At 40.9% G+C, this 24,520-nt stretch overlaps 1 protein-coding gene across 1 annotated transcript; it reads left to right on the top strand.

The window, feature by feature from the left end:
• The first annotated feature begins 6,355 nt into the window (after positions 1 to 6,355).
• Positions 6,356 to 17,820, top strand: LOC148132681 (vomeronasal type-2 receptor 1-like). Its single transcript, XM_087954626.1, has 7 exons — positions 6,356 to 6,579; positions 7,031 to 7,319; positions 9,299 to 10,093; positions 10,689 to 10,901; positions 13,458 to 13,737; positions 16,870 to 17,027; positions 17,233 to 17,820. The coding sequence occupies exons 1-7, from the start codon at positions 6,356 to 6,358 to the stop codon at positions 17,818 to 17,820; spliced, it is 2,547 nt and encodes an 848-aa protein (XP_087810752.1).
• The last annotated feature ends 6,700 nt before the right edge of the window (positions 17,821 to 24,520 follow it).

Raw genomic sequence — 24,520 nt, 5'->3', positions numbered from 1 at the left:
TGATCTTATACACAACGATCTCTCATCCCTTGATTGGCAATCTCTATTCACTGGATGCAATACTGTTGAAGACCATTACAACATATTGTTACTTGAAGTCAAAAGAGTCATCAAACTATATGTACCAACAACAACTCCCAAAACAAAAAAAAAAAAAAACAGATTACCCATAACAATAAGGAAACTTCAATCCAAAAAGAGATCACTCTGGCAGAAAAACAAATCTGGTCACGCTGCCAATTTCAAAAGCCAATACAAAAATTTATGCCACCAGATAAAGACTGAATGCACCAATTATCACATTAAACAAGAGGAAAACCTTCTAAGCACCAATTCCACCCATGCTTTTTACAATTTTGTAAACAACAAAGTAAAAGACTCAAGGTCCATCCCACCCCTGATAGGACCTAATGGTAAAGACTGCAACGACGACACCATTAAAGCCAAGATCTTTAACACATTCTTCGTCTCAGTATTTGTAAACAGCAATGGATCATGCCCAGTATTTCCTAGCCGAACCACAGATAACTACAATGATCTAATACATATCGATTTTACAGAAGACAATGTTGAAAAAGCACTTCGCAATCTAAAACCATCTCTATCTATTGGACCGGATGGAATATGTGCCTACTTCTTAAAAAAGCTATCCACTGCCATAGCCAAACCTCTAAGCATAATCTTTGAAAAATCTTTCAGGACCAGCTCCTTGCCTGACCTATGGTCACAAGCCACAGTCATCCCCATCTTCAAAAGGGAGACCCCAGCCTAGTTGAAAATTACAGACCAATCTCCTTATGCTGCATCACCTGTAAAGTCATGGAATCAATTATTAACCAATCCATCATCCTCCACTTAGAGACAAACAACCTACTCTCCAATAAACAATTTGGTTTCAGAAAAAAACTATCCTGTAATCTGCAACTCTTCCACTGGAAAAACATATGGACGACACAATTCGATCAGGGCAAAGCAATAGACGCAATCTACATAGACTTCTGTAAAGCCTTTGATTCAGTGGTACACGACAAACTACTCCTAAAACTAAAATCTTATGGTATCTCTGGACAACTGCATAACTGGATAGAAGCATTCCTGTCAAACAGACAACAAATGGTCAAAATTGGGAGTGTCCTACCAAATTCTATACCTGTCAACAGTGGTGTCCCCCAAGGCAGTGTTCTAGGACCAACTCTCTTCATACTCTACATAAATGACCTCTGTGATCATATTAGGAGCAACTGCGTTCTTTTAGCTGATGATGTAAAGCTGTTCAATACCACAGACAATACTGCTACCCTTCAAAAAGATCTTGACTATGTATCAGAATGGTCAAACAAATGGCAACTTCAAATCTCAACAAATAAATGCTCTGTCTTACATATTGGCAAAAAAAATAATAATCAGAAAATAAAATACAAGCTGAATAGTCAAGATCTTGTTGATGATCCAAGCTCTGTAAAGGACCTTGGAATACTCACCTCTAATGATCTAAGTGCTAGAGCCCACTGCAACTACATAGCCAAAAAGGCATTAAGAGTTGTTAACCTAATCCTACGTAGCTTTTTCTCTGGTAATATCACACTACTAACCAGAGCATACAAAACATTTGCTAGACCAATACTCGAATACAGTTCATCAGTCTGGAATCCTTATCACGTATGTGATATTAACACAATTGAGAAAGTCCAGAAGTATTTCACAAGAAGAGTTCTCCACTCTTCTACCCGTTGTAGAATACCTTATGCCACCAGACTCGAAATTCTAAAACTAGAAAACCTCGAATTAGATCTCCACAGCCACCATGGACTTCCCTTTGGTACTCAGGTAGGTGGGGAGGAAACTGACCCAAACACTGCAAAAGACCAGCATGCTGAAAGTAATGAACTTGGCTTTGTTAAAGCTGTCCGGCAATTTCCTAGCCAGAAAGGCCACCATGGAACTCACAAGGGCCAAAATACCCAGGTAGGCAAGGATGGCATTAAACAAAGGCAGATTGTTGGAAGATACAGGTGAGCTTCCTCGGTTGACCAATGAAGTGGAAGGAGCAGAGGAAGCAGAGCAGGAGGGAGATGAGGAGGACATAGATGAGATCTAAATTGTTGGCCTTGATGATTGGTGTGTCACAATGTTAAGGAAAACCACCAGGACTGAAGATGCGGTCAGAGAGAGAAAACAAGTGAGAGATATTAATGAGTAGCCCAGGATGTCTTGATAAGCAAGGAAATGGATCTTCTTGGCAATGCAGTGATCTTTATCCTTTTTGTGATATTGGTCTTCTGTGCAAGGATTACAGTGAGTTGCATCTGAAATCAAGAGTCAGTGTGAATTTTATGGTGAACCAACAAGGACGAATCATCCATCCATCCATATTGGATTGACCAGCAAAACAGATCTGTTCTCTGGCTCACCATCTTTGCTTTCTGCATCAAATCCAGTCATTCAATCTTTTTTGCAAGGAAGGATTAGCAGACTTGCTAATCAAGTGAGGTACTAATACCACTCTATAAAGCCTTAGTAAGGCCACACCTAGAGTACTGCATCCAGTTTTTATTTTTTATTTATTTATTTTTGTCAATTGCTTACAAAATAATAGGTATAAATAAAAACATAGTTATGAATACATGGATACATATAAGAAAAATAAAAAAATAAAAGAAGCAATGGGACAGGAACAGTAGGCACATTGGTGCGCTTATGCATGCCCCCTACAGACCTCTTAGGAAAGGGGTGAGGTCAATAGTAGACAGTCTAAGGTTAAAGTTTTTGGGGAAGAAACCACAGAGTCAGGTAGAGTATTCCAGACATTGACCACTCTGCTGCTGAAGTCTTATTTCCTGCAATCAAGTTTGGTGTGGTTAACCTTGAGTTTGTATCTATTCTGTGCTCTTGTGTTGTTATGGTTGAAGTTGAAGTATTCATTGACAGGTAGGACATTGCAATGTATGATTTTATACACTACACTTACATCGGACCGAAGGTGGCATAGTTCTAGATTTTTTAGGTCTAGAATTTCAAGTCTGGTGGCATAAGGTATTCTGCAACGAGTAGAGGAGTGGAGAACTCTTCTTGTGAAATATTTCTGGACTTTCTCAACTGTGTTAATATTTTGACCATTCTGATACATAGTTGAGGTCTTTTTGAAGGGTAGCAGTATTGTCTGTGGTGTTGAATAGCTTTACATCATCAGTGAAGAGAACACAGTTTCTTCTTGATATGATCACAGAGGTTATTTATGTAGAGTATGAAGAGAGTTGGTCCTAGAACAGTGTCTTGGGGACACCACTGAGACAGGTACAGAATTTGATAGGACACTCCCAATTTTGACCATTTGTTATCTGTTTGATAGGAATGCTTCTATCTAGTTATGCAACTGTCCAGAGATACCATACATTTTTGTTCACCACATTATGAAAAAGATGTTGAGACTCTAGAAACAGTGCAGAGAACAGCAACCAGGATGATTAGGGAACTGGAGGCTCAAACATATGAAGAACGGTTACAGGAACTGGGCCTGGCTAGTCTAGGAAAGAGAAGGACCAGGGAAGACAGGAGAGCAGTCTTCCAATATTTGAGGGGCTGCCACAAAGAGGAGGAAGGGGCCAAGCTATTTTCCAAAGCACCTGAAGGCCAGACAAGGAATAATGGGTGGAAACTGATCAAGGAGAGATTCAACCTGGAAATAAAGGAGAAACTTTCTGACAGGGAGAACAATCAACTCATGGAACAGAAGTTGCCTTTGGAAATTGTGGGAGCTTCATCCCTGGAGGCTGTTCAAGAAGAGGCTGGACTGCCATTTGTCAGAAATGGTGTAGTGAGTTGGACTAGATGACCTACAAGGTCCCTAGCAACTGATTATCTGTTATCTGTTACCTGGGTAGATGGATCTCCTGTTTCTCCAACAAGTCTTTGAATATCCTGGGAGATTGAAAGTTCTGAAACAAGAACTACCCTTTATCCTTCATAAAAATTAAAGCTTGAATCTGATGTCCCATTCTTTCACAAAAAGAGAGAGCTGGTTTTCCTGATTGGATGTAAAATTAGGAGCAGAGAGAGTGTAATAGGGAAACCCCGAATTATGCCTCAAACTCACCCTATATTAAATTTCTAGGAACAAGAAAAGTGGCCTGCAGGGATGATAGTTTAGATTCATGAATAAAAATGATTTGCTGAAAAATATGAATATATTGAAGCATGTAAATTCTACCAAAAATGATGCTAAAATTAATGTTTTTCCACTGAATGGCTGGAAGACCAACATTTGAATCTCTTAATATTTTGACCTACTGAATCTATGATCTATGATCCTCAAAGATCTATATTTGAAGTGTGCTCTACCTGTCTGATTAGAAATGGTCCCTTCTGGACGAGGGGCACATTGGTAGCAGCAAACTTCATTGCCTTCTGGAACTCTTCTCCTTTCTCCTGCCTGGCACCTCTTCATGCCACACCTGGCAAAGGCACCTTCTAGAAGAGAAGAGAGAAATGTTTGAGATGGCCTAAGTAATAAATACGCTTCATTTCTCTATTTCTACATTTCTGTTTCCATCTTTAGAATGTCTTCAAAAGAAATAATTTACCAGGGTCTAGCAGAGGGATCATAAGCTCAAGGAAGAAGCCAGGTCAGTGCAATCCTGACCCATAAATGGATGCTGCAGATTGGAACTGGGATCCCAAAATGAAAGGAAGGCTTGTGACATACAGCTTTTCCAAAAACAAAGAATCATGAGTATCCAACTAAATGGGAATGATCCATGGAAATCATTCTTGGCTGCTTTAATGGCATCCTGGGTTTCAAGTAGGAGTTCTTCCCAATCTTATCCCATCTTGAAATTTTCAGAAGTCAAATCTCAAGTGGCATTGGCTAGGGCTCTGGATTCAAATTCTTCCATGAACAGGTTTGCAATGACGGGTGACAGTGGTGATCCCATAGGGGCTCCTTCAATTTGCTTGTGTATATATATATATATATATATATATACACACACACACCATGAACAGGCCCTACTCTTAGTCAAGGTTCAAGGATATTGATTGCTTCCTTGGCATTAGAAAACAGACAGGATTGGAATTAAGGGTCATGAAACCCAGAGTGGCACCGCAATCAATCATTATGATAACCTTTCCCAGCAAACTTTGGAGATAAGAGACCAAGTTGAAGGACAGCAGAAGTCAATATCCTTCATCCAGTATTGGCACCCTTTAAAGAATAGAGCTGGAAGGGACCTTGAGATCTTCTAATCCAGCCCCCTGCTCAAATAGGAGAACCTATACCATTTCAGATAAGTGACTATCCAGTCTCTTTTTAAAAACCTCCATTGCTGGAGCGCCCACAACTTCTGGTGGCAAGCAGTTCCACTGGTTAGTTGTCCTCACTGTTAGGAAGTTTCTCCTTAGTTCCAGGTTGCTTCTCTCCTGGATGAGTTTCCATCCATTGTTTCTTCTCCTGCTTTCAGGTGCTTTGGAGAATAAGTTGACCCCCTTCTTTGGGGCAGTCCCTAAAATACTGGAATACTGCTATCCTGTCACCCCTAATTCTTCTTTTCTTTAGACTAGCCAGACCCAAAACCTGCAGCCCTTCTTCATATGGTTTAGTCTCCAGGCCTTTGATCATCTTAGTTGCCCTTCTCTGAACTTTTTCCAAAGTCTCAACGTCTTTTTGTAGTTTGGTGACCAAAATTGGTTGCAGTATCCAGATGTGGCCTTACTAGGGTTTTATAAAGCAGCCCTAATACTTCAGGTGACCTTGATTCTGCCTCTGTTTATACAACCCAGGATTGTATTAGCTTTTTGGCCACTGCTGCACGTTGCTGGCTCATATTCAAGTAATCATCCACTAGGACTCCAAGGTCCCTCTCACAGTTGCTATTTTGGAGCCAGGTCTCACCTAATCTGTACTTATATTTTGATAAATTTCTGGGCATGTCCAGACAGGAAGGACCACAACTATGACAGAATAATGTCCTCAGGTGTGTAGCTGTGATTTTGATGCTTTTCTCTAGCCATCCCTCTTCACATGGAGCCCTTCAGGGTTCCCAGAGGAGAAGTTGCTTCACAGTGTAATTATCACCAACCTGTTCTTTGAGACCTCTTCTAGCGACTGCCTTGATGTAAACATCAGACTGAACCAGCATGGAAGGGATCTTGCTTCAGAAAAGGATAAATGCCTCAGGTGGCACACGTTTTGGGACAGGTAGGGGCTGTGTTCTTAAATGAATTTTCTCTCCTTTCCAGAGGAAGCTTGGCTTGTCTCTGTCTGAATCAGGAGAACCACTGGCATTTCCATCTTGTGGGAGGCCTTGAATTCTTCTATATCTTCTTGGTGTCCTTGTTTAGAAATTCAGCCTAATGAATTATGGACCTGCTGATTCTTCTCCTGGTGCTTCTGGCGCTGCCGGTGTTCCAGCCAGTCTCTGGAAAGCTGAGGATGAAATGCCTGATGAATTTGGAGCACCGGGATGGAAAAAACCCACCAAGCTATTACAGGCCAGGAGACCATCTCCTTAGTGTGGTCACCACAGCAACATTCTCAAATATAACATTTCCTTTCAACATGGCTCCTTCCAGTCAGTCTCACTCGTAAGTCATTGAGGATGATGGCATTGCATTCCTTCCATTTGCAAATGTAATGTTCTTCTTTTTTTCCTCCCTATTTCACCTACTCCTCTATTGCAGGACCTGCCTAATTTCCTGGAAGAGACTGAAATCCTAAGTTAGAGAAACAGCTCAAAGAACTCCAGATTATTTCTTCCTCCCCATCCAGTCCTGAGTTCATCTTTTGAAAACTGACTTTTGTTTAAAGTAGCTATTGAAAGGTTGCAGTTTCCCATGTCAAGCTCATTTCCATAATTTTATAAATGCTCATCGAATGGTTTAATTTTTGCCTCTAGTTTTGAATCAGTATTGGCTTAAGATTCAATAGGGTTGTGTGACAAAGAATAAATACATTAAACAATATTCTGCTATTGCTTTTGATGGTGGGGTTGATAATATGAATGTTATTTTTCTACAGGTGGGCACCTTCAGGTAGGTTATCTTCTAATAAGTTTAGAATTGCCCAATTCATTTTTGCCATTCATGTGGCTAACAAGAATCCACAACTCCTGCACAATCTGACACTTGGCTACAACATCCATGACAACTCTCTGAGCACACTTGCCACTTCAGATGCTTTGCTGGACATGCTGTCCACTGGAGAAACCAATGTTCCCAACTACGGCTGTGGGAAGAAGGACAATCTTTTGACTCTTCTCGATGCAGCTAGAAGGGACATCTCCATCCAGATGTCAACTTTAGTAGGCACCTACAAAGTCCCACAGGTTTGTGTGTGTGTGTTTCTGTATCTGGTAAAGTGAGCGTAGAGGTGGTCGGTGCTCAATATATCCACTTATATCTTCTTGATGGAATTCAAGAGCTGCTTTTCACCATAGTCATTGTAGATTTTATAGCTGGTGATTGGGATCCATATTGAGAAGGAGGCAACCATCAAAGCAGCCCTGTCCTCTCATGACACTATCCTCATTGCTTGGGTGGATTCTGTTGGACTCTTGTAGCAAATAGGATCAAAACTCATGAAGGGTGCATACTTGCACCCTTATTATTCAGTCTAGACATGAATGACTTACCAGGATTAATAAAGGAGCCTCATGCCAAAGACACTAGATACATATATTATAATCTGTGAATGGTATTATTGTTATTATTATTATTATTGTTATTATTATTATTATTCCTGTAATAAAGGATAATATTTGTAGCTTAAAGTTGACATGAGGGGTACTTGGTGCTCTCCAAATTTGCTTATTTTCTTGCAGATGTTTCTTTACCCAAACTAGGTAACATCATCCAGAGGTGGTATGCAGGTTCTGACCAGTTCTGGAGTAGCAGAAATTTTGAGTAGTTTGGAGAACCGGCAAATCCCACCTCTGACTGGAGATTTTACGGTATCCTTCGCCTGCCACACCCACCATAGAACCGGTAGTAAAAAAAATTGAATCCCACCACTGACATCTTCAATGCTAGTGATGATGATAATGATGACAACGGCTAGCCCTGATGATGTTACTTAGTTTGGGTCATAAAATGCCTACAAGACAACAATCAAGCTCAGAGAGCACCAAGGACTCGCTCAAGTTGAGTTCCACATGCTGTAAATAAGACTTGGCTCCAACTACCTTAATAATTATCTGATTCTCAATAAATCAAAGTCAAAAGTTATGAATTTTAAAAATGACATCATGTCCATAGAGGACTATTCAGTGATGAACCAATAGAGTAAAGAACACCTTATCTAGAGGTAGTTTTCTTGGAGATTGGATCTTTGCTCACTCTATATCAAAGGAACTCTGAGCCAGGACATAAGTGAACCTACTACTTAAATTAAAAAAAAATCATAGCTCTCCAACTTCCTTAGACCCATGTATTAAAGTATATAATGCCGAGATTACCCATAAGCTCTTATATGGAGCTGTGATTTGAAGCTTAAGACATATATCATCAATAAAATAAGCACAATCACATCACTTGAGAAGGATCTTGAGGGTGGATTTCACCGTCAAGGCTCAATTGGGAAGTTATATAATTTGTTCTTTGTCTAAAATTAGGATATATAAATATTTGTATAAAATTAAGCTGTAGAAGTTGACAGACTTCCAAAATTCTTTTTTTTTTTTAACAGACAAAAATTCAAATTAAAAAGCAGGTATTTAAAGGCAAAAGTGCCTATACATCTTAGGGCAATATTTATTTTATTGTGAGCATGCTGGACATAATGGTTAAATAGGGGCAATTTAACCATGTCTCAATGAACTTGTCTTTCTGGAACTCCAGAGACATAACATGTTCATCATTTCAATCTCAATTCTATAAGAAAGAAAGCATTCAGTAGCTTGGACTGCACATTATGAAAATGACGTATTGGGATCCTTATATTAAAACAACTTATTTCCTATGCTATCAGAATTCAAAAATTAGATATAATATGGCACTTTATTGGAACAAAACAGTTCACCTAACGATCTGTACATCTGGGTTTTATTGTGTTAAATTATAAGGGTGATACAGAAGGCTGATTTTAATTCTTTATTCATATTCTTGTTTTGTTAATATTTTTATTCTATGTTTATATATCGTGTTCTTAATGTTTTGTGTTTTATTTTCTGTATTTTTGTAGACCTAATGACTAATCAACAATAAACTATTCTAACAAGTCCAAGAGAATGAAGTTGGATTTATTAAAAGCTAATGTCTCGGACTTGATCCGAACCCAAATTATAAGCATTCTTCATTGTCTTTTCAGATCAGCTATCTAACTACTTCAGAGACTCTGAGTGATAAAAGTCAGTTCCCTTTTTACCACCGGATGCTCCCCAAAGGAGGGTTCCAGTACCCAGCAATTGTCCAACTGCTCCACCATTTCAGATGGACCTTGATTGGCCTCTTCACTTCAGACACAGTGAAGGGAGAGTATTTCATGAAGATTTTGACTCTGATGCTTGTCAGGAATGGAATCTGTGTTGTTATATCACAACAAATCTCAATGACTGGACATCCAGAACTCCTCAGAGAGGCCATCTCTAATTGGAGACAAGTCAATGTCTTTGTTCACTTCTTAGAATACATTTCCATTTCAGTCAGAATCCTTCCTTTCGAGTTAATACTTGAAGCTTTTCCAGGACCCATTGAAGGGAAAGTTTGGATCACCACAAATTTGGGAACATATTCATTGAAAAATCACAAATGTTTCAAATATATCCATAGTATTTGGTCCTTCAATTTTCAGAGGAAACAAAGTCCAAAAGATGATGCATTTGAACCATACTTATTTGTAGATGTTCAGTATGAAGATCAATATTTTAGCTGCGCTTTTTCAAACCGTGTCTTTTCTGTCAATGGTCGGAGAAGATGCACACAGAAAACATCAATGGAAACCCAACAGGGAAAGAACACTTTATGGATCCAAAATCACAAACATATTCACAGTATCATTAAGAGCCTGGTACATGTCTTGAATGCTGCATATTCCTCCAGATACAGGAGGAGAAGGAAGGAGGGTGAAGAGAGTTTGGGAGCTCCAAGGCTGCAACCATGGCAGGTATGGGGCCCTGCCATTATCCATTAATTAGATTATATTTAAAGAGTTGGAAGGGTGTTCTAGTCCAATGCCCCACCCAAGCAGGAGACCCTACAACATTTCTGACAGATGGCAGTCCAATCTGTTCTTGAGAGCCTCCAGTGATGAAACTCCCACAACTTCTGAAGGCTACTTCTGTTCTCTTGGTTCATTGTTTTCACTGTTGGAAAATTTCTCCTTATTTCTATGTTCAATCTCTCAGTTTCCATCCATTATTCCTAGTCTGGCCTTTGCGTGCTTTGGAGAATAGCTTGACCCCCTCCACCTCTCTGTGGCAGCCCCTCAAATATTGGAAGGCTGCTGTCATGTCTCCCTTGGTCCTTCTCTTCCCTAGACTAGCCAGGCCCAGTTCCTTCAACCGTTCATCGTATGTTTTAGTCTCCAGTCTCCTAATCATCCTGGTTGCTCTTCTCCTCACTCTTTCTAGTGTCTCAATATCTTTTTTATAGTGTGGTGATCAAAACTGGATGCAGTACTCTAGGTGTGGCTTTACTCAGGCTTTATAGATAAAAAAGAAGGGTTCTGCTTTTAAAATCTGGGATTGAATTCATTCCAGTTCCACTCCTTTCTTGAGAAGAATGAATTTTGGAATCTTTCCAATTTTAAACTCTACATGGACCACAATGGAGATGTAACAGCAGATTTGGATTTTGTGTGCTTGTTGATTTTCTCCAAGGAGGATCCCAGCCAACTTAAACTTGGGAGCTTTGAAAGACAGAGAATAACTATTAACCAAGATGCTCTGGCAAGGCTAAAGTCATTCAACAAGGTGGGGAAATATTGGAGACTTTTCTCTGGTTTCCAAAGCCTGAAGTCCCATTTCATGTGGCTAAACCTAATCACCAAATGGAGAATTGAATGTGGGAAGTGGTACTTTTATAATAGCAATAGCACTTAGACCAGTGGTTCCCAACCTTTTTTTCGCCCCGCACCCCTTAAAAAATTTCACTCGAACCTCACACCCCCTGAAATTTAGACTTTAGGAACTACTGAATGCGTTAAATATATGGTAGGATTGAATCTTTTCAGCTATGTATGTGACGGCCACTAAATAATGATACTTAACTCTAAAATGAAAACAAAGTTAATCCATTGCATGATAAATAAAAATGCCAACCTATAGCCAATATCCTATTATTTACCTGGACTTTTCTCACACCCCCTGGAATATCGTCTCACACCCCAGGTTGGGAACCCCTGACTTAGACTTACAGTGCTTTAAAGCCCTCTCTAAGTAGTTTACAGAGTCAGCCTGTTGCCCCCAACAGTCTGGGTCTCCTTTTTGCCAACCTTGGAAGGATGGAAGGAGGATCAAACTGCTGTCAGTTGGCAGAATTAGCCTGCAATACTGCATTCTAACCACAGGGAGGAAGAGAAGAGAAGAGAAGGAAGGAAGGAAGGAAGGGCAATAGCAATAGCACTTAGACTGATATACCACTTCACAGTGCTTTATAGCTCTCTCTAAGCTGATTACAAAGTCAGCCTATCCCCCCAAACAATTTGGGTCCTCATTTTACCCACCTCGGAAGGATGGAAGGATGAGTCAACCTTGAGTTGGTCAGGATCAAACTCCTGGCAGTGGGCAGAGTCAGCCTGAAATGCTGCATTCTCACCACTGGGAAGGAAGGAAGGTAGCACTTAGACTTATATACTGCTTCACAGTGCTTTATAGCCCTCTCTAAGCGATTTACAGAATCAGCCTCTTGCCTCCAACAATCTGGGTCCGCATTTTACCCACCTTAGAAGGAACAGAAGGCTGAGTCAACCTGGAGGCTGGTCAGGATCGAACTTCCAAATAGCAGGCAGCCAGCAGGCAGCAGAAGTAGCCTGCAGTACTGCACTCTAACCACTGTGCCACTCATAATTTTGTTAGGTGGCTTGGAAAGCTTCCGTATTATTGACCAAGGGGACCTTCCGATGCTCTAGTATGGAACACTGTTTTCAGCTGATTCAGCCATGTGTCCGACATGGGACATTTATGATATATGGCCCTTTTGTATACCCTCTGCAATTTAGTACCCTGCTGGGCAGAACATTCCTTCTTCATCGCTGTTATATTCTACTTAATTTTTTTAAAAAGCTAATAAAATAAAAAAATAATAAACCTTTTAGAATAAATTTTATTATACAATTTAAAAGATAGATCATCCTCCTTGAAAATCATGGCTATATGAGGATTGGAGGAATCCATATTATCATGGCCATTGGAGGAAGCCACTGGTTGTTGCTTAATTTTGAAATCTTTTCACAGTTCCATCACTCCAGACTTTATCAGGTAGAAAAGACCTTTGAATAGACTAGACTAGAATAGGAGCTGGAAGGGACCGTGGAGGTCTTCTAGTCCAGCCCCCTGCTCAAGCAGAAAAACCTAGACCATTTCAGATAAGTGACTGTCTGGTCTCTTCTTAAAAACATCACATTTTCTGAAGGAAAGGAAAGCCCTTCCTTGTCCTCACCATCAGGCAGTTTCCCCTCAATTCCAGGTCACTTCTCTCCTTGGTTAGTTTCCAACCATTGTTTCTTGTCCAGCCTTCAGGTGCTTTGGAGAATAGCTTGACTGCCTCTTCTTTGGGGCAGCCTCTCAAATACTGGAATACTGCAATCATGTTACCCCTAATTCTTCTTTTCTTTAGACTAGCCAGACTCAAAACCTGCAGCCATTCTTCATATGGCTTAGTCTCCAGGTCTTTGATAATCTTAGTTCCTCTTCTCTGATCTTTTTCTAAAGTTTGTTTCAATTGATATGGCAGAAGCAAAAGGAATGAAGTAAATGAAAACTCTGCCAGTAGTTGTACCCTTGCTTTGGAGCAAGTGAAGTATTTATTTATTTATCTATTTATTTACTACATTTATATGCCACCTATTTCACTATTGCAGCAACTCTGGATAGGTTACAAAATGATAGAAAGGTTAAAAAAATTAATACAATATGATCAATATTTAGATAATTAAGTTATAGATAAAAACCAAGAGTGAGATCTTTTCAATATCCTGACAGCCACCCCAAGAGCACACAATCCTACGGAGGCCCCAAGCTAGCAATTAAAATCATGTTTTAAGGTTCTTTTAAGGATTGTGAGGACCTCAAAATGGTAGAATATTCCAGAAGGTGCAGCCACAGACGAACAGGCTGTTCTCCTGGATTTCACCAACCATCATTCTTTGACAGATGAGATCCAAGGGAGTGGTACGTCAGGTAATATTTCACATTTATTTAACCAAAACCCAGAGACTACCTGCTTGACCAAGGTTTATGTCTACCTCCGTTTTCCATGGATGGTTAGTTCTGAGATTTTACTTTTGGCATTCCTTCTTTTCTGCTTAGTCTCTGCCTCAGTCCAAATGCGTGGGAAATTGTCCTCCTGGATTTGTCAAGAGGGCTCGAGAAGGAGAGCCAGTTTGCTACTACGACTGCGTTCCTTGTCCGGAAGGGACCATCTCCAGTCAGGAAGGTGATCTAAAGAAAGGCCCCTGCGGGGGATGGGCGTGCAGGGCCGGCCAGGCGATCGGACAAAAGCAACGAGCCAGCTGCGACCGGGAAGCAGGAAAGTGGATCAATGCAAGACATCAGAAGAAGAACGGCAGACTGGGACAGTTTTTGAGAGGTGAGAGAAGAGAGCTCTGTGAAAGACTTTGACAAAGGGAGTCTCCGGAGACAGTGAATACAACGGCTAATTGGCGGGGGATAGCGGAGCGAAAGGGAGAGGAGGAAACAACAGTTTAACAGCTGAGAGAGAGTACCGCAGAAGAAAAGATCGAGACTCTGTGAATAAAAACTCAAATTTCTACGACTTGGATTGATTACTGGTAGAGCAGAAAAGAGACATTAGAGAGAACAATTGGGACTTCTCTGGGGGAATCATACAGGACAAGCTGCTTGCGCTGCGGGTCCCCCCCCCCAATTTCATATCCATTCCTTCAATTCAGCACACTCAATAAGCCACATGGTCATCTCTAACTTCCTCCGCCTCTTGTGACCACCGTTGCAGCTCGCCGGGAGCTCCCGGGGACTGGAGAGAGAGGGAAGAAAACCCGAGGAGCGCCGGCCGGGAGGATCGCTGGGCGAGAACATTAAAAACCCTTTGAACATTGTGTTACAACTTCCTGTTTACAGAGTAATAGCGATCTGGTATTCAAAGAGCAATAAATTCCTCTCATTCAGTCAACTACAGCTGCTAGTAAAACAATTAACCCTTTCCTTGCAGACTCTTAATACTACCTCATTGCTTTAATCAAACACTGATTAATTCATTACCTCAAATCTTACAACTTTTCTACCTCATCACCTATATCAACGATTAGATAATCAATTTCTATAAAATATTTTATTAATGGTTTAATTGATTTATTGTTTTAATTGATTAGTGTGATTAGAGTGTTTAGTGCAAATAGTGTGATTACTGACTAGTTTAAAAGATCAAGATTCATGTAATTTAATTGAATAGTAAAATCAATGATTTAGTGAATTTAAATGAACAGTGTGATTAATGATTAGTGTAATTAATTGATTAGTGATTAGAGTAATTAATTGATTAGGCTGATTGTTGCTCAGGAATATTATCTGACTAGAGAGATTACTGCAATTGATTGTTTGATGTAATATTGGCTATATAGATTACCCAAAATTGTTCCTTTAATTAATTCAATCAACGTACTATCTTAACAAACCTAACATGCCAAAAAGAAAATCCTACACCAAACCACAACCTAAAGAGATGATAATCCCCACCAATGAACCACAAGACTCCTGCACATGCCTTAAATGCTACAAAAATCTAAAGGATAATGAAAACTCCATCAAATGTTCTCTGTGTAAAAAATACGCTCATCATGACTGCTTGGGATTACCTGAGCAAATGATTCAATACCTAGAATCATCCAATGAGTTTCCATATTTCTGCAAATCATGCAGACCCAAACTGGATCTGTCTGAAAGAGTTGATACCATCGAAACCATTGAAACATCCCTTAACACCATAGTAGCATCCCTGGACGCCGTAAAAGAAAGAATATCCAACCTTGAAAAAAAAGACACAACGCAAAAACCTGAACATCCAATAGCTACAAACCACATCTCTACCCAACAACCACAACCTAATCCAAAACCCAATCCACAAATAAACACAACGCAGACAAATATTGATATCCCAATCCTCATCAGAGAAGCCGTTGAGCGTGAACGGAAACGTCCAAACGCCATCTTATTTGGTCTAGAGGACATCAATGTCAATGATGACATCACAACTGTCCGAAACATCATCAGTGATTATCAAGCATCAACCATCTCCGCTGATGAAATACTTGACATTTCCCGCATCGACCGAGAGCTCAAAAACAGAGACGGCTCTGTGGCCCCACGCATGTGCAGGGTCATTTGCAAAAATGAATCAAGCAAACGTAAATTCATTTACACTATAAATTCACTCGCCAAAACCAACACCAACCATAAGAACCTCCGTTGTCGCCCTGACCTAACCATACAGCAACGTGCCCGCTCCCGTGTACTCCGCACTGAACTCAAAAACATCTAGACAATGGAGAGAAGGACCTGTACATTGACTACCATGCTGACTGTATCAAAAGTAAGTCACACAACCCGCAACTCGGCTTTAACCCTCAACCACAACCCTACATCAACCGATCCACCATCACCCAAGACTAGACATGCACGCCCCTAACTACCTCAATTCCAACTACTACAGGCCTTAAATGCAAACTACTCAATGCAAGAAGCCTCGTGAATAAAATACCTGAATTTTTCCTCCTACTAAATATGGCTAAATTTGACATTATATTTGTCTGTGAAACATGGCTCAATGCATCTCTCCCTGACTCCATTACCACAGTAAGGGACTATCATGTTTACCGATCAGATCGTGAAATTCGTAGAGGAGGTGGTGTTGCTATCTTCTATAAAAAGTCCTTACATCTAAAAAATATCCAAGTTACCCAGGAGCTTGCTCTTCCTGAGACCATCATCTGTGAACTATCCTTAAATATCACAATTCGATTCTTACTATGTTACAGAGCACCTGATTATGACATTGCCTTCCTGTCTGGACATGCCCAGAAAATTATCAAAAATATAAGTACAGATTAAGTGAGACCTGGCTCCAAAATAGCAAGTGTGAGAGGGACCTTGGAGTCCTAGTGGATGATCACTTGAATATGAGCCAGCAACGTGCAGCAGTGGCCAAAAAAGCTAATACAATCCTGGGTTGTATAAACAGAGGCAGAATCAAAGTCACCTGAAGTATTAGGGCTGCTTTATAAAACCCTAGTAAGGCCACATCTGGAATACTGCAACCAATTTTGGTCATCAAACTACAAAAAAAAGACGTTGAGACTTTGGAAAAAGTTCAGAGAAGGGCAACTAAGATGATCAAAGGCCTGGAGACTAAACCATACAAAGAATGGCTGCAGGTTTTGGGTCTGGCTAATCTAAAGAAAAGAAGAATTAGGGGTGACAGGATAGCAGTATTCCAGTATTTCAGGGACTGCCCCAAAGAAGAGGGGGTCAACTTATTCTCCAAAGCACCTGAAAGCAGGAGAAGAAACAATGGATGGAAACTCATCCAGGAGAGAAGCAACCTGGATGAAAGAAGAATAAAACCTCACTACTTGTTCAGTGTGAGTGGTCTTTTTCATCACTAAATCTGGAAGAACAGCTGAGAGGAAAGTCAGCTCTCACACCCTCATTCTTCTTCCCCTTCATCTTCTATCTTTGTTGGAGTAAGCAGCAATGGCTCACGGTACCAATGTGGATGCAGACTTCCCGATTGAGTGTGGATTAGAAGAGGAGGAGGATCGGCCACGGGACGAAGGATTGCATGAGCCCTCAGCAAATACCATAAGTGGTGACATGCCACCTGCTGGTGGAAGGGGGATATTAAAGGTGAGACTGATGAGGAATTGCAAAGGGTCATGACACCCAAAACACGAAAGGAGAGAAAAAGTGGCTTGGACTTCCATGAGGATTTGGGAGGAAAAGGTGTGAGAGGGAAGCCGCCTGCTTTTGCTCCTGGGAACACTGGAGCATTTGATAAATGGAGGGAAAGGAGGATAGCAGATGATGATGAATGGAGCACTTCCACCTCCAGTCGGGGGCAAGCACTCTCAAACTTCTCCGTATGAAGTATGGGGAATTAAGTATAAGGGATCACACCTCCAAGAGCATGTGGGACACTACGGGGGGTCGAACAGAGGACACTTCTTTCTTTAGCTCTCTTCCTCCAGAAGGGGGGGAACATGGCAGTAGAGGAGCAGGGAGTGAGAGTGCAACCGGGTTTGACTCTTCATTAGCCAGTGTAGTTGGCACATTGAAAGCCCAAATGAGAGGAACTACGCACTTGCAGTCCAGTGGGGGACGGGGAGAGTCATCACCCCTACATCGACATGATGTATCTTGGGGACCTCAAGGAGTGCCCAGACAATGGCACCAACATATGGTGTGGGGACCCCCACCATTACAAACATCCTTTGATGGAACTCCCGACTGCGTAGCACTTTTTCTCAGTCAACTAGTCAACCATTTGGAGCTGTACGCCACCTACTACCCTTCCCAATGGTCCATTGTGGTGGCCATCACAGGGATATTGACTGGGGATGCAGCTGATTGGGTGGCCGAACTGCATAACGTACATGCTAAAGAGTTGGTTGATGTCAGTCTATTCCTGGACTCTCTCTGAGGGCAATTTGAGGATAGGTCCAGGGTACACCAAACTGAGGAAGCTTTAATGGAGTTAAGACAAGAAGGACGGCCAGCGGGGACTTCCATTTTGAGCCTCTTCACAGACAGACCGAAACTGCGATCATGCACAGTTTCGATCTGTGCTCACCACTGGAGTTCCCCAAGCCAGCTGGTTTCGGGGCTAAGCCACCCCGAAGAGGTGGTGAAGAGGGGGGAGACTGCCAGCAGGGTCGAGGAGAGCCGCATCTCTCCTCCTCAGCTGGCCATTACTCCCTTTCCCAAAGGCGGTTGCAGCGGTGGTCAGAAATGGCCACCTCAAAGAAGAACTCGACCGGAAAAGAATGTGCAGGAGGAAGATGAGAAGAGAAAGGTTTGGTTGACCGGGTTAAACTGCAAAAGCAATAACTAAGGTACCCTGGAATTTAAACTATAAGAAAAAGTAACATTGTTCCCAAAGAAGACTTTGAAGCAGCGAAGGAGAGAGAAAAGGGAAAAGATTTGGGTTTTTTTCTTCTCTCCCTTTCCCTATACTAACAGCTAAGAAATTTAAGCAAGAAATTGGGAAAAAAAATCCACTTTGACATCAATAGGCATTTAAGCTGAAAATAAAATGTCAAAGGGATAATAAAGATTTCTGGATACTTAAAAGCTTTTAAAAGCAGGAAAGGAGAGAAAAAGTACAAAAGGGCAGGATCTGGAAAAAGGGAGGAGACTGCCTGGAATTAAAAGGAATTTACAGTAAAACCTCAACAAGACTTCTAAAAGATACATTTTAACTGAAACTTGGCAACAAAATAGTAGAACCCCAGGAAGAGAAAGTGGAAAAAAGAAGCAAGAAGAAACAGCTTGGGAGTATTTGGAATACTTGGTGATCTCTGGATTTTTGGTTATTGCATTTGAATGACTAAAATCAATTGGGTGGTTGTTTAAAAGTGTTTAAAATGGCACCACTTTTAGAAGAACTGAAAATGGAACTTAAAAAGTACAAAGAAGATGCACAAGAAGGGAGAGGTTCTTTTGGCTTCGTATTTCAATTCTTAGAAATGGAACTATCTGGAACTATGAGAAACAACAAGAAACGCCTGCAGAACAAGAAGATTGGGATAAAAAAGAAGCCATCTTTAATAAACAAGTAATTTTATGTGAGGAAAAAAAGGAAAGGGGGGAAAGAGAATGAAAAGATTAAGATTTGAAAAAACAACCAAAAAGAAGAAGAATAGTTTGAAAAATAAGTATAATATTAGAAAGCAACAGAAGAGGGGAATAACGAAGAGAGAATTAGAAGTAGAGACACAGGGGGTAAAAAGGGAGGGAGAAGAAGAGAGGGAACAAGGAAAGGAAAAGAAGTTATAAAGGACAGAAACAAGATGTAGAGAAACAGGGCCTATTTAGAGATAACAGGTGAAAATTTAATTGAAAAAGGGATTCTGCAAAGGTACATAAGATAGTACTGTTATATTAAAAATAGAAATAATTTTTAGAAAATATGAAACAATGTACAATTAAAATGATGGATAAAATAGTTATTGTAATCTAGTGAAATGTTTGTTAATAAATAAATGAAATAAAACAAATGAGAGAATTGAATTAGGAAAGGATGGAAACATTTTAATTATTTAAAAATATAAGTGAAGAGAAATGGGGGGAAAAATTAATTATGGAAAACTTATAAGTGTTCTCAAGGAAGTATGAAATTTAATTGAAAAAGAAATGTTAAAGATGTTAAGATTTTAATGAATATTAATTATAGAACTGAATTGAATGTTATAGCCTTAAGGTATACATTGAAGCTAAAATAAGAGTTGAATGGATCAAATTAAAAGATATAAAGGTGTCATACTCCAATTAGTAATTACAGGAGAAAATTTGTTTAATGAGAAAAGATAATATGAAATTGAAACAGGACAGACAAAAGTATAAATATAATTATTTGAATTGAGATGAGATAATCAAAATAAAATTGAGAAAATTAAAAGAGGAGAAAAGCTATGTAGAAAATGTAAAACAGTAATAAGATATGGAACAGAACATAAAAGTGAGCATGAAATTGAGTTGTGTCTGTATGAAGAAGTGTAACCCGGGACCAAGCTATTTTCAAAAAAAGATGTTTTATTTGTATTATTATTTTTTTGTGAAAACCCAAATAAAATTTTAAAAAAAAGAAGAAGAAGAAGAAGGACGGCCAGCAGCTGAGTATGTGAGGGAGTTCCGGAGGTTGGCTGGGAAGTTCCGCTCCTGGCCTGAATGTTTGTTAATCAGGGAATTCAGAACTGGTTTAGATTGAGGATTATGACAGGCATGTTTTTACCGAGGCATTCTGTAGCACCTGACAGACTGGTACAAGATGGTGGTAGAGCTAGATGTAGGGTTGGGGGAGTTTAGGACTAAACCAGAGGCTCCCCGGAAATATAACATGGGAAGCCCCAACATGATAGCAGGAAGGAGTGATCTGGGAGGTGTCACAACTAATGTTAGGGGCGATCGACCATAAGGTGTTTTTGGTGTAACATCATCGGCCACAGGGCATTAGAATGTCTATCACTTACCACAGGGAGTATGAAACAGACAGCAAAGGTTCCTGCTAGGGCTGTGACACAAACCCGATATTTTGGAAAAGGGGCTGTCAGCAGTGAGCGGTCGCAAGGGCTCATGCAGAAGGTGACAACAGAATCTTCATCAACTCGAGAGAAGAAACAATATAATGATAAGCAACAACCTTGTGCGGTTTCGGGTCTGTACAACAGTGGTGAAGACAACCAGGAGGGTACCATGGTAAGCGATCCTATTAGACCATTTGTGATACCTATAGTATTGGAGAATATGAACACAGGACTCAGAGGCAGGTATGGGGCATTGATTGATACAGGCTGCACTCATTGTCTAATTAGTCAATGAGTGGTTGATGAACTGAAATTAAAGGCAGAACCCCTTCCTGCACCAATGAAATTCGAACAGGTTGATGGGTATTTACTAGGAGGGGCACCAACGATAGTGATGACTGCTCCTATTCATTTGGAGATTGGAGCACACTGGGAACAACTGAGGTTCATTGTGATTCCGGAGATGAGAGAGGCAGTCATTTTAGGATTGGTGTGGTTGGACAGATGGGAGCCCACAATATGGTGAGAAGGTGGGTTTTGGCATTTAAGACTTTTGATAGGTCCAGAGCCTCCTCAGTCAATTCCAGGGAAGGAGTCAGGAACCACTATATCAGAATCCAGCAATTTGTCCTATCCAGATGTCTACCAGGATTTGGCAGAGGTATTTAGTGAAAAGGAGTGTGAGACTCTGCCATCCCACCGCAAAACAGACTGTGCAATAGAGTTGATCCCAGGGCCAAAGCTCCCAAAGCTCCGTATGTATGCGATGACTCCAAAGGAAATGGGGGCAATGCGGAATTATTTGGATAAAAATTTGGCCCGGGGATTCATACAACCAGGACAGTCACATATAGCGGCTCCTGTACTGTTCTGGGGGGAAAGGATGGGGCTTACGTTTGTGTGTTGATTTTTGAGGTCTGAATGAGGTTTGCGTGGACAATTTATATCCCCTGCCGTTGATCAGAGAGCTATTAGCTATGTCGGCTACCGGGAGGTTTTTTACAAAATTGGACTTAAGTGAGACATATTATCGGGTTCGTATATGACTAGGGGATGAATGGAAAACCACGTTTAACTGTCCACTCAGTAGCTTTTATTTTAAGATTATTCCTTTTGGATTACAAGTTGCCCCCGTGGTATTTATGCAGCTCATTAATGAAGTATTGCATGAACATCTATACTGCGGGGTACTTGTGTATTTGGTGACATCTTAATCTACATGCAAACTATGGAAGAACACATGGCACTAGTACAAACTGTGTTGACTAAACTCCTGCATGCCAAATTATTCATAAAGTTATCAAAGTGTGAATTTCATTGCACAAAACTGAATTATTTAGGCTATAGGATATCCAACATGGGTTTGGAAATGGATCCTAATAAGGTGAAGGCAGTGTTGGACTGGGAACCCCAAAAAACTCAAAAGCAAGTACAAAGTTTTCTGGGCTTTGCTAATTTTTATCGACAGTTTATACCCCAATTTGCCCGTATTGTGTTACCATTTACTGAATTGCTGGAAACAAAAGGACAAGAATTAAAACTGAAACCTAGCCAAATGATTGAGTGGTCCAAAGACTGTCAGCAAGTGTTTGATAATTTAAAAATCTTGTTTTCTCAAGCACCTGTTTTGCAACATCCAGACCCGCAGGGAAAGTACATTGTTCAGGCAGATGCTAGCAATGTGGCTGTGGGGGCTGTTTTACTACAAAAGAATGAACAAGGGTTATTACAGCCCCGCGCTTATATGTCACGAAAGTTCACTGCTACAGAGAGGGAATGAGCCATTTGGGGGAAAGAGGCATTTGCAGTCAAATGGGCGTTAAGCACATGGAGACATCTGTTAGAAGGGGTAAAGAAAGAATTTGAAGTATGGACTGATCATAAAAACCTAGAGGCGTTGAAAAAAATGAAAAAAATGAGAAAGTTGTCCCCCAAACAAGTGAGATGGGCTTTATACTTCAAACGTTTTAACTTTCAATTTGTGGGTGCTCTATCACTAGAGGGTTTCAAAAAGAGTGACGGAAATACACTCTAAAAGGACAGCGTCAGGAGTCACTAAAACAATGCGGAAAATTTAAATTGCCATTCACCTTTAAAAAAAAAAAAAAAAAAAGTCAACCCCAAAGCAAATGCAGCAGCTGAGAGGAAACTAAGAGCAGCTGCTCATGCCAATTGAAAGCCTGGGTGTGCTGCCAAAAGCCATTAACCCTTCCAATGCTATTATTCTATGTTCTCTATGTTCTATATTGGGTGCTTCACAGCAGAAACAATACAGCTGGCTGGACCACACATGCATTAAATTCATGGCCTGTATGATCAAGCTGCATCATTGTCCACTTCTGTATCTTTTCCCCAGGAAGAAACAAGAAGTAGCCAACACTGCAGCAGCTATAAAAGGTCTTGGGGAACTCCAGGAAGTATTAGCTGATCACAGAGGTGTTACTTAATACTCTTTATAATGAAAATGTTTGTAATCTTGTCCTTCTTCCTGAAGGGAAGAGGTTAATATGATTGATGGATTTCCCTGCCCTAATCCTGTCAGTTTCTGTTGTTTATTGTCTTGATTCAGTGTGTATTGGCTGCATTCCAGCTGCAACTGTTAAGTGGTTCTTGTTAAGTGGTCTGCCCGGAGCTATTAACTGAAGGAGATAGAAAAAAAACCTCTCTTGCACTTTATTTTTAGCCAGTTCTCCGAACTGCATAAGCAATTAACTAATGATTCTGGAGAACTGGTGAGAACTGGCTGAATCCCACCTGTGGCTTTGCCAGTTAGGTGGGACTGTAGCTGGAGGGGACCCAGCTCACTTTAATAACTGAACCAGTAGAGATGAGAATGAGAAATCATAAAGAGACTCTGAGTTTTATAGTGGAGCCAGAGATGGATAGGCCCCTCCTACTTCGACTGTCTTGGCTGCAGAAATGGAACCCTGAGGTGAATTGGAGGAGGTTTTTTTTTTTTTTTAAAGATTCAGCAGAAAGTGGCCAAGGAAGAGGAAAAGATCCGAAAACTGGGGTGGGATTTTACCGGTTCGCACCGGTTCAATAGAACCGGTTGTTATGGTTCCCGTAGTTCAGAGAAACGATAAATCTGGCCTCTGGCTGGCCCCACCCCTCTCAACCCACTTCTCTGCTCCCTGCCCAGTCAGTCCCTATCGCACATGCACAACATTGTGCGCATGTGCGACAAGCCTGCAGTCTGCTTTCCCTTGCCAGGCCAGCCATTGCTGCCTGCTTTTCGCTGTGGCAGAGCGAAAAGCTTGCAAGTCCCCCTCCCTTTGGAAATGGCTCCTGGGCAGCAGAGCAACAGCCCAGTTGAATCCTCTTTCTCTCTGCTGCCCAGGAGCCATTTCCAAAGGGAGGGGACTTGCAAGCTTTTCGCTCTGCCGGGAAAGGCTCTTCCAGCGAGAGCACGTGAGAGAAGCAGTCCGGACCTGACACAAGCCTCTCCACTGATCTGCCTGCTCACAGGTAAGCCTGCTGTCAGCTTTGGAATCTTTATTCATCACTGCCACATAGCTTGAGAAAGTGGGAGGGGTGATTTTTATTGAGTAGCTCTAAGTAGACAAAATAGAATTCTTTTGTTAGTTCAAGGTCATAGAGTGTGGCGCAGAAGAAAAAAGGAATTTACTTTGGGATTGGTTCATGTGATGTGATGATGATGAGTAAAAAGCAGACGGTTTGTAGTTTGGGACATTGTGGGAAGTCTGGGAAACTTTTAGTTTCAAAATTCCACAGATGTGCCTGGTGCTATTCTAATCAAGGTACTTTTGAGATTATGCTTGTCTCGGAGTTACTGATTGGAATGGAGGTTCCCTGGAATGCTGACATTATTTCAAAACTATAACAACTATCAGCACTCCAAGAGGGGTTGCTGAACCCAGGACTGATTCCAGGAATGGATCAGTATGAAGAATTAGCAAAGATGGAAGTTGAGAGAGAAGGGGCTTGGGGGCGCTCCCTAAGAAGATGCTCCAGAGAGTTATAAACACAGCACAAAAATCATCAGTTGCTCTCTTTCTTCTTTGGAAGAGATTGCGAAGACCAGACTCCTCTCTAGAACACTAAAAATCTCCACAGACCATTCTCATCCTGGACATT

The sequence above is a fragment of the Notechis scutatus genome, chromosome 1, assembly GCF_049901735.1.
Source record: "Notechis scutatus isolate UNSWTSFEM ecotype Mainland chromosome 1, rNotScu1.2, whole genome shotgun sequence".
Lineage (NCBI taxonomy): Eukaryota > Metazoa > Chordata > Lepidosauria > Squamata > Elapidae > Notechis > Notechis scutatus.
Note: the sequence above shows the minus strand (reverse complement) of the source record. Positions and strands in the feature narration are given on the sequence as shown.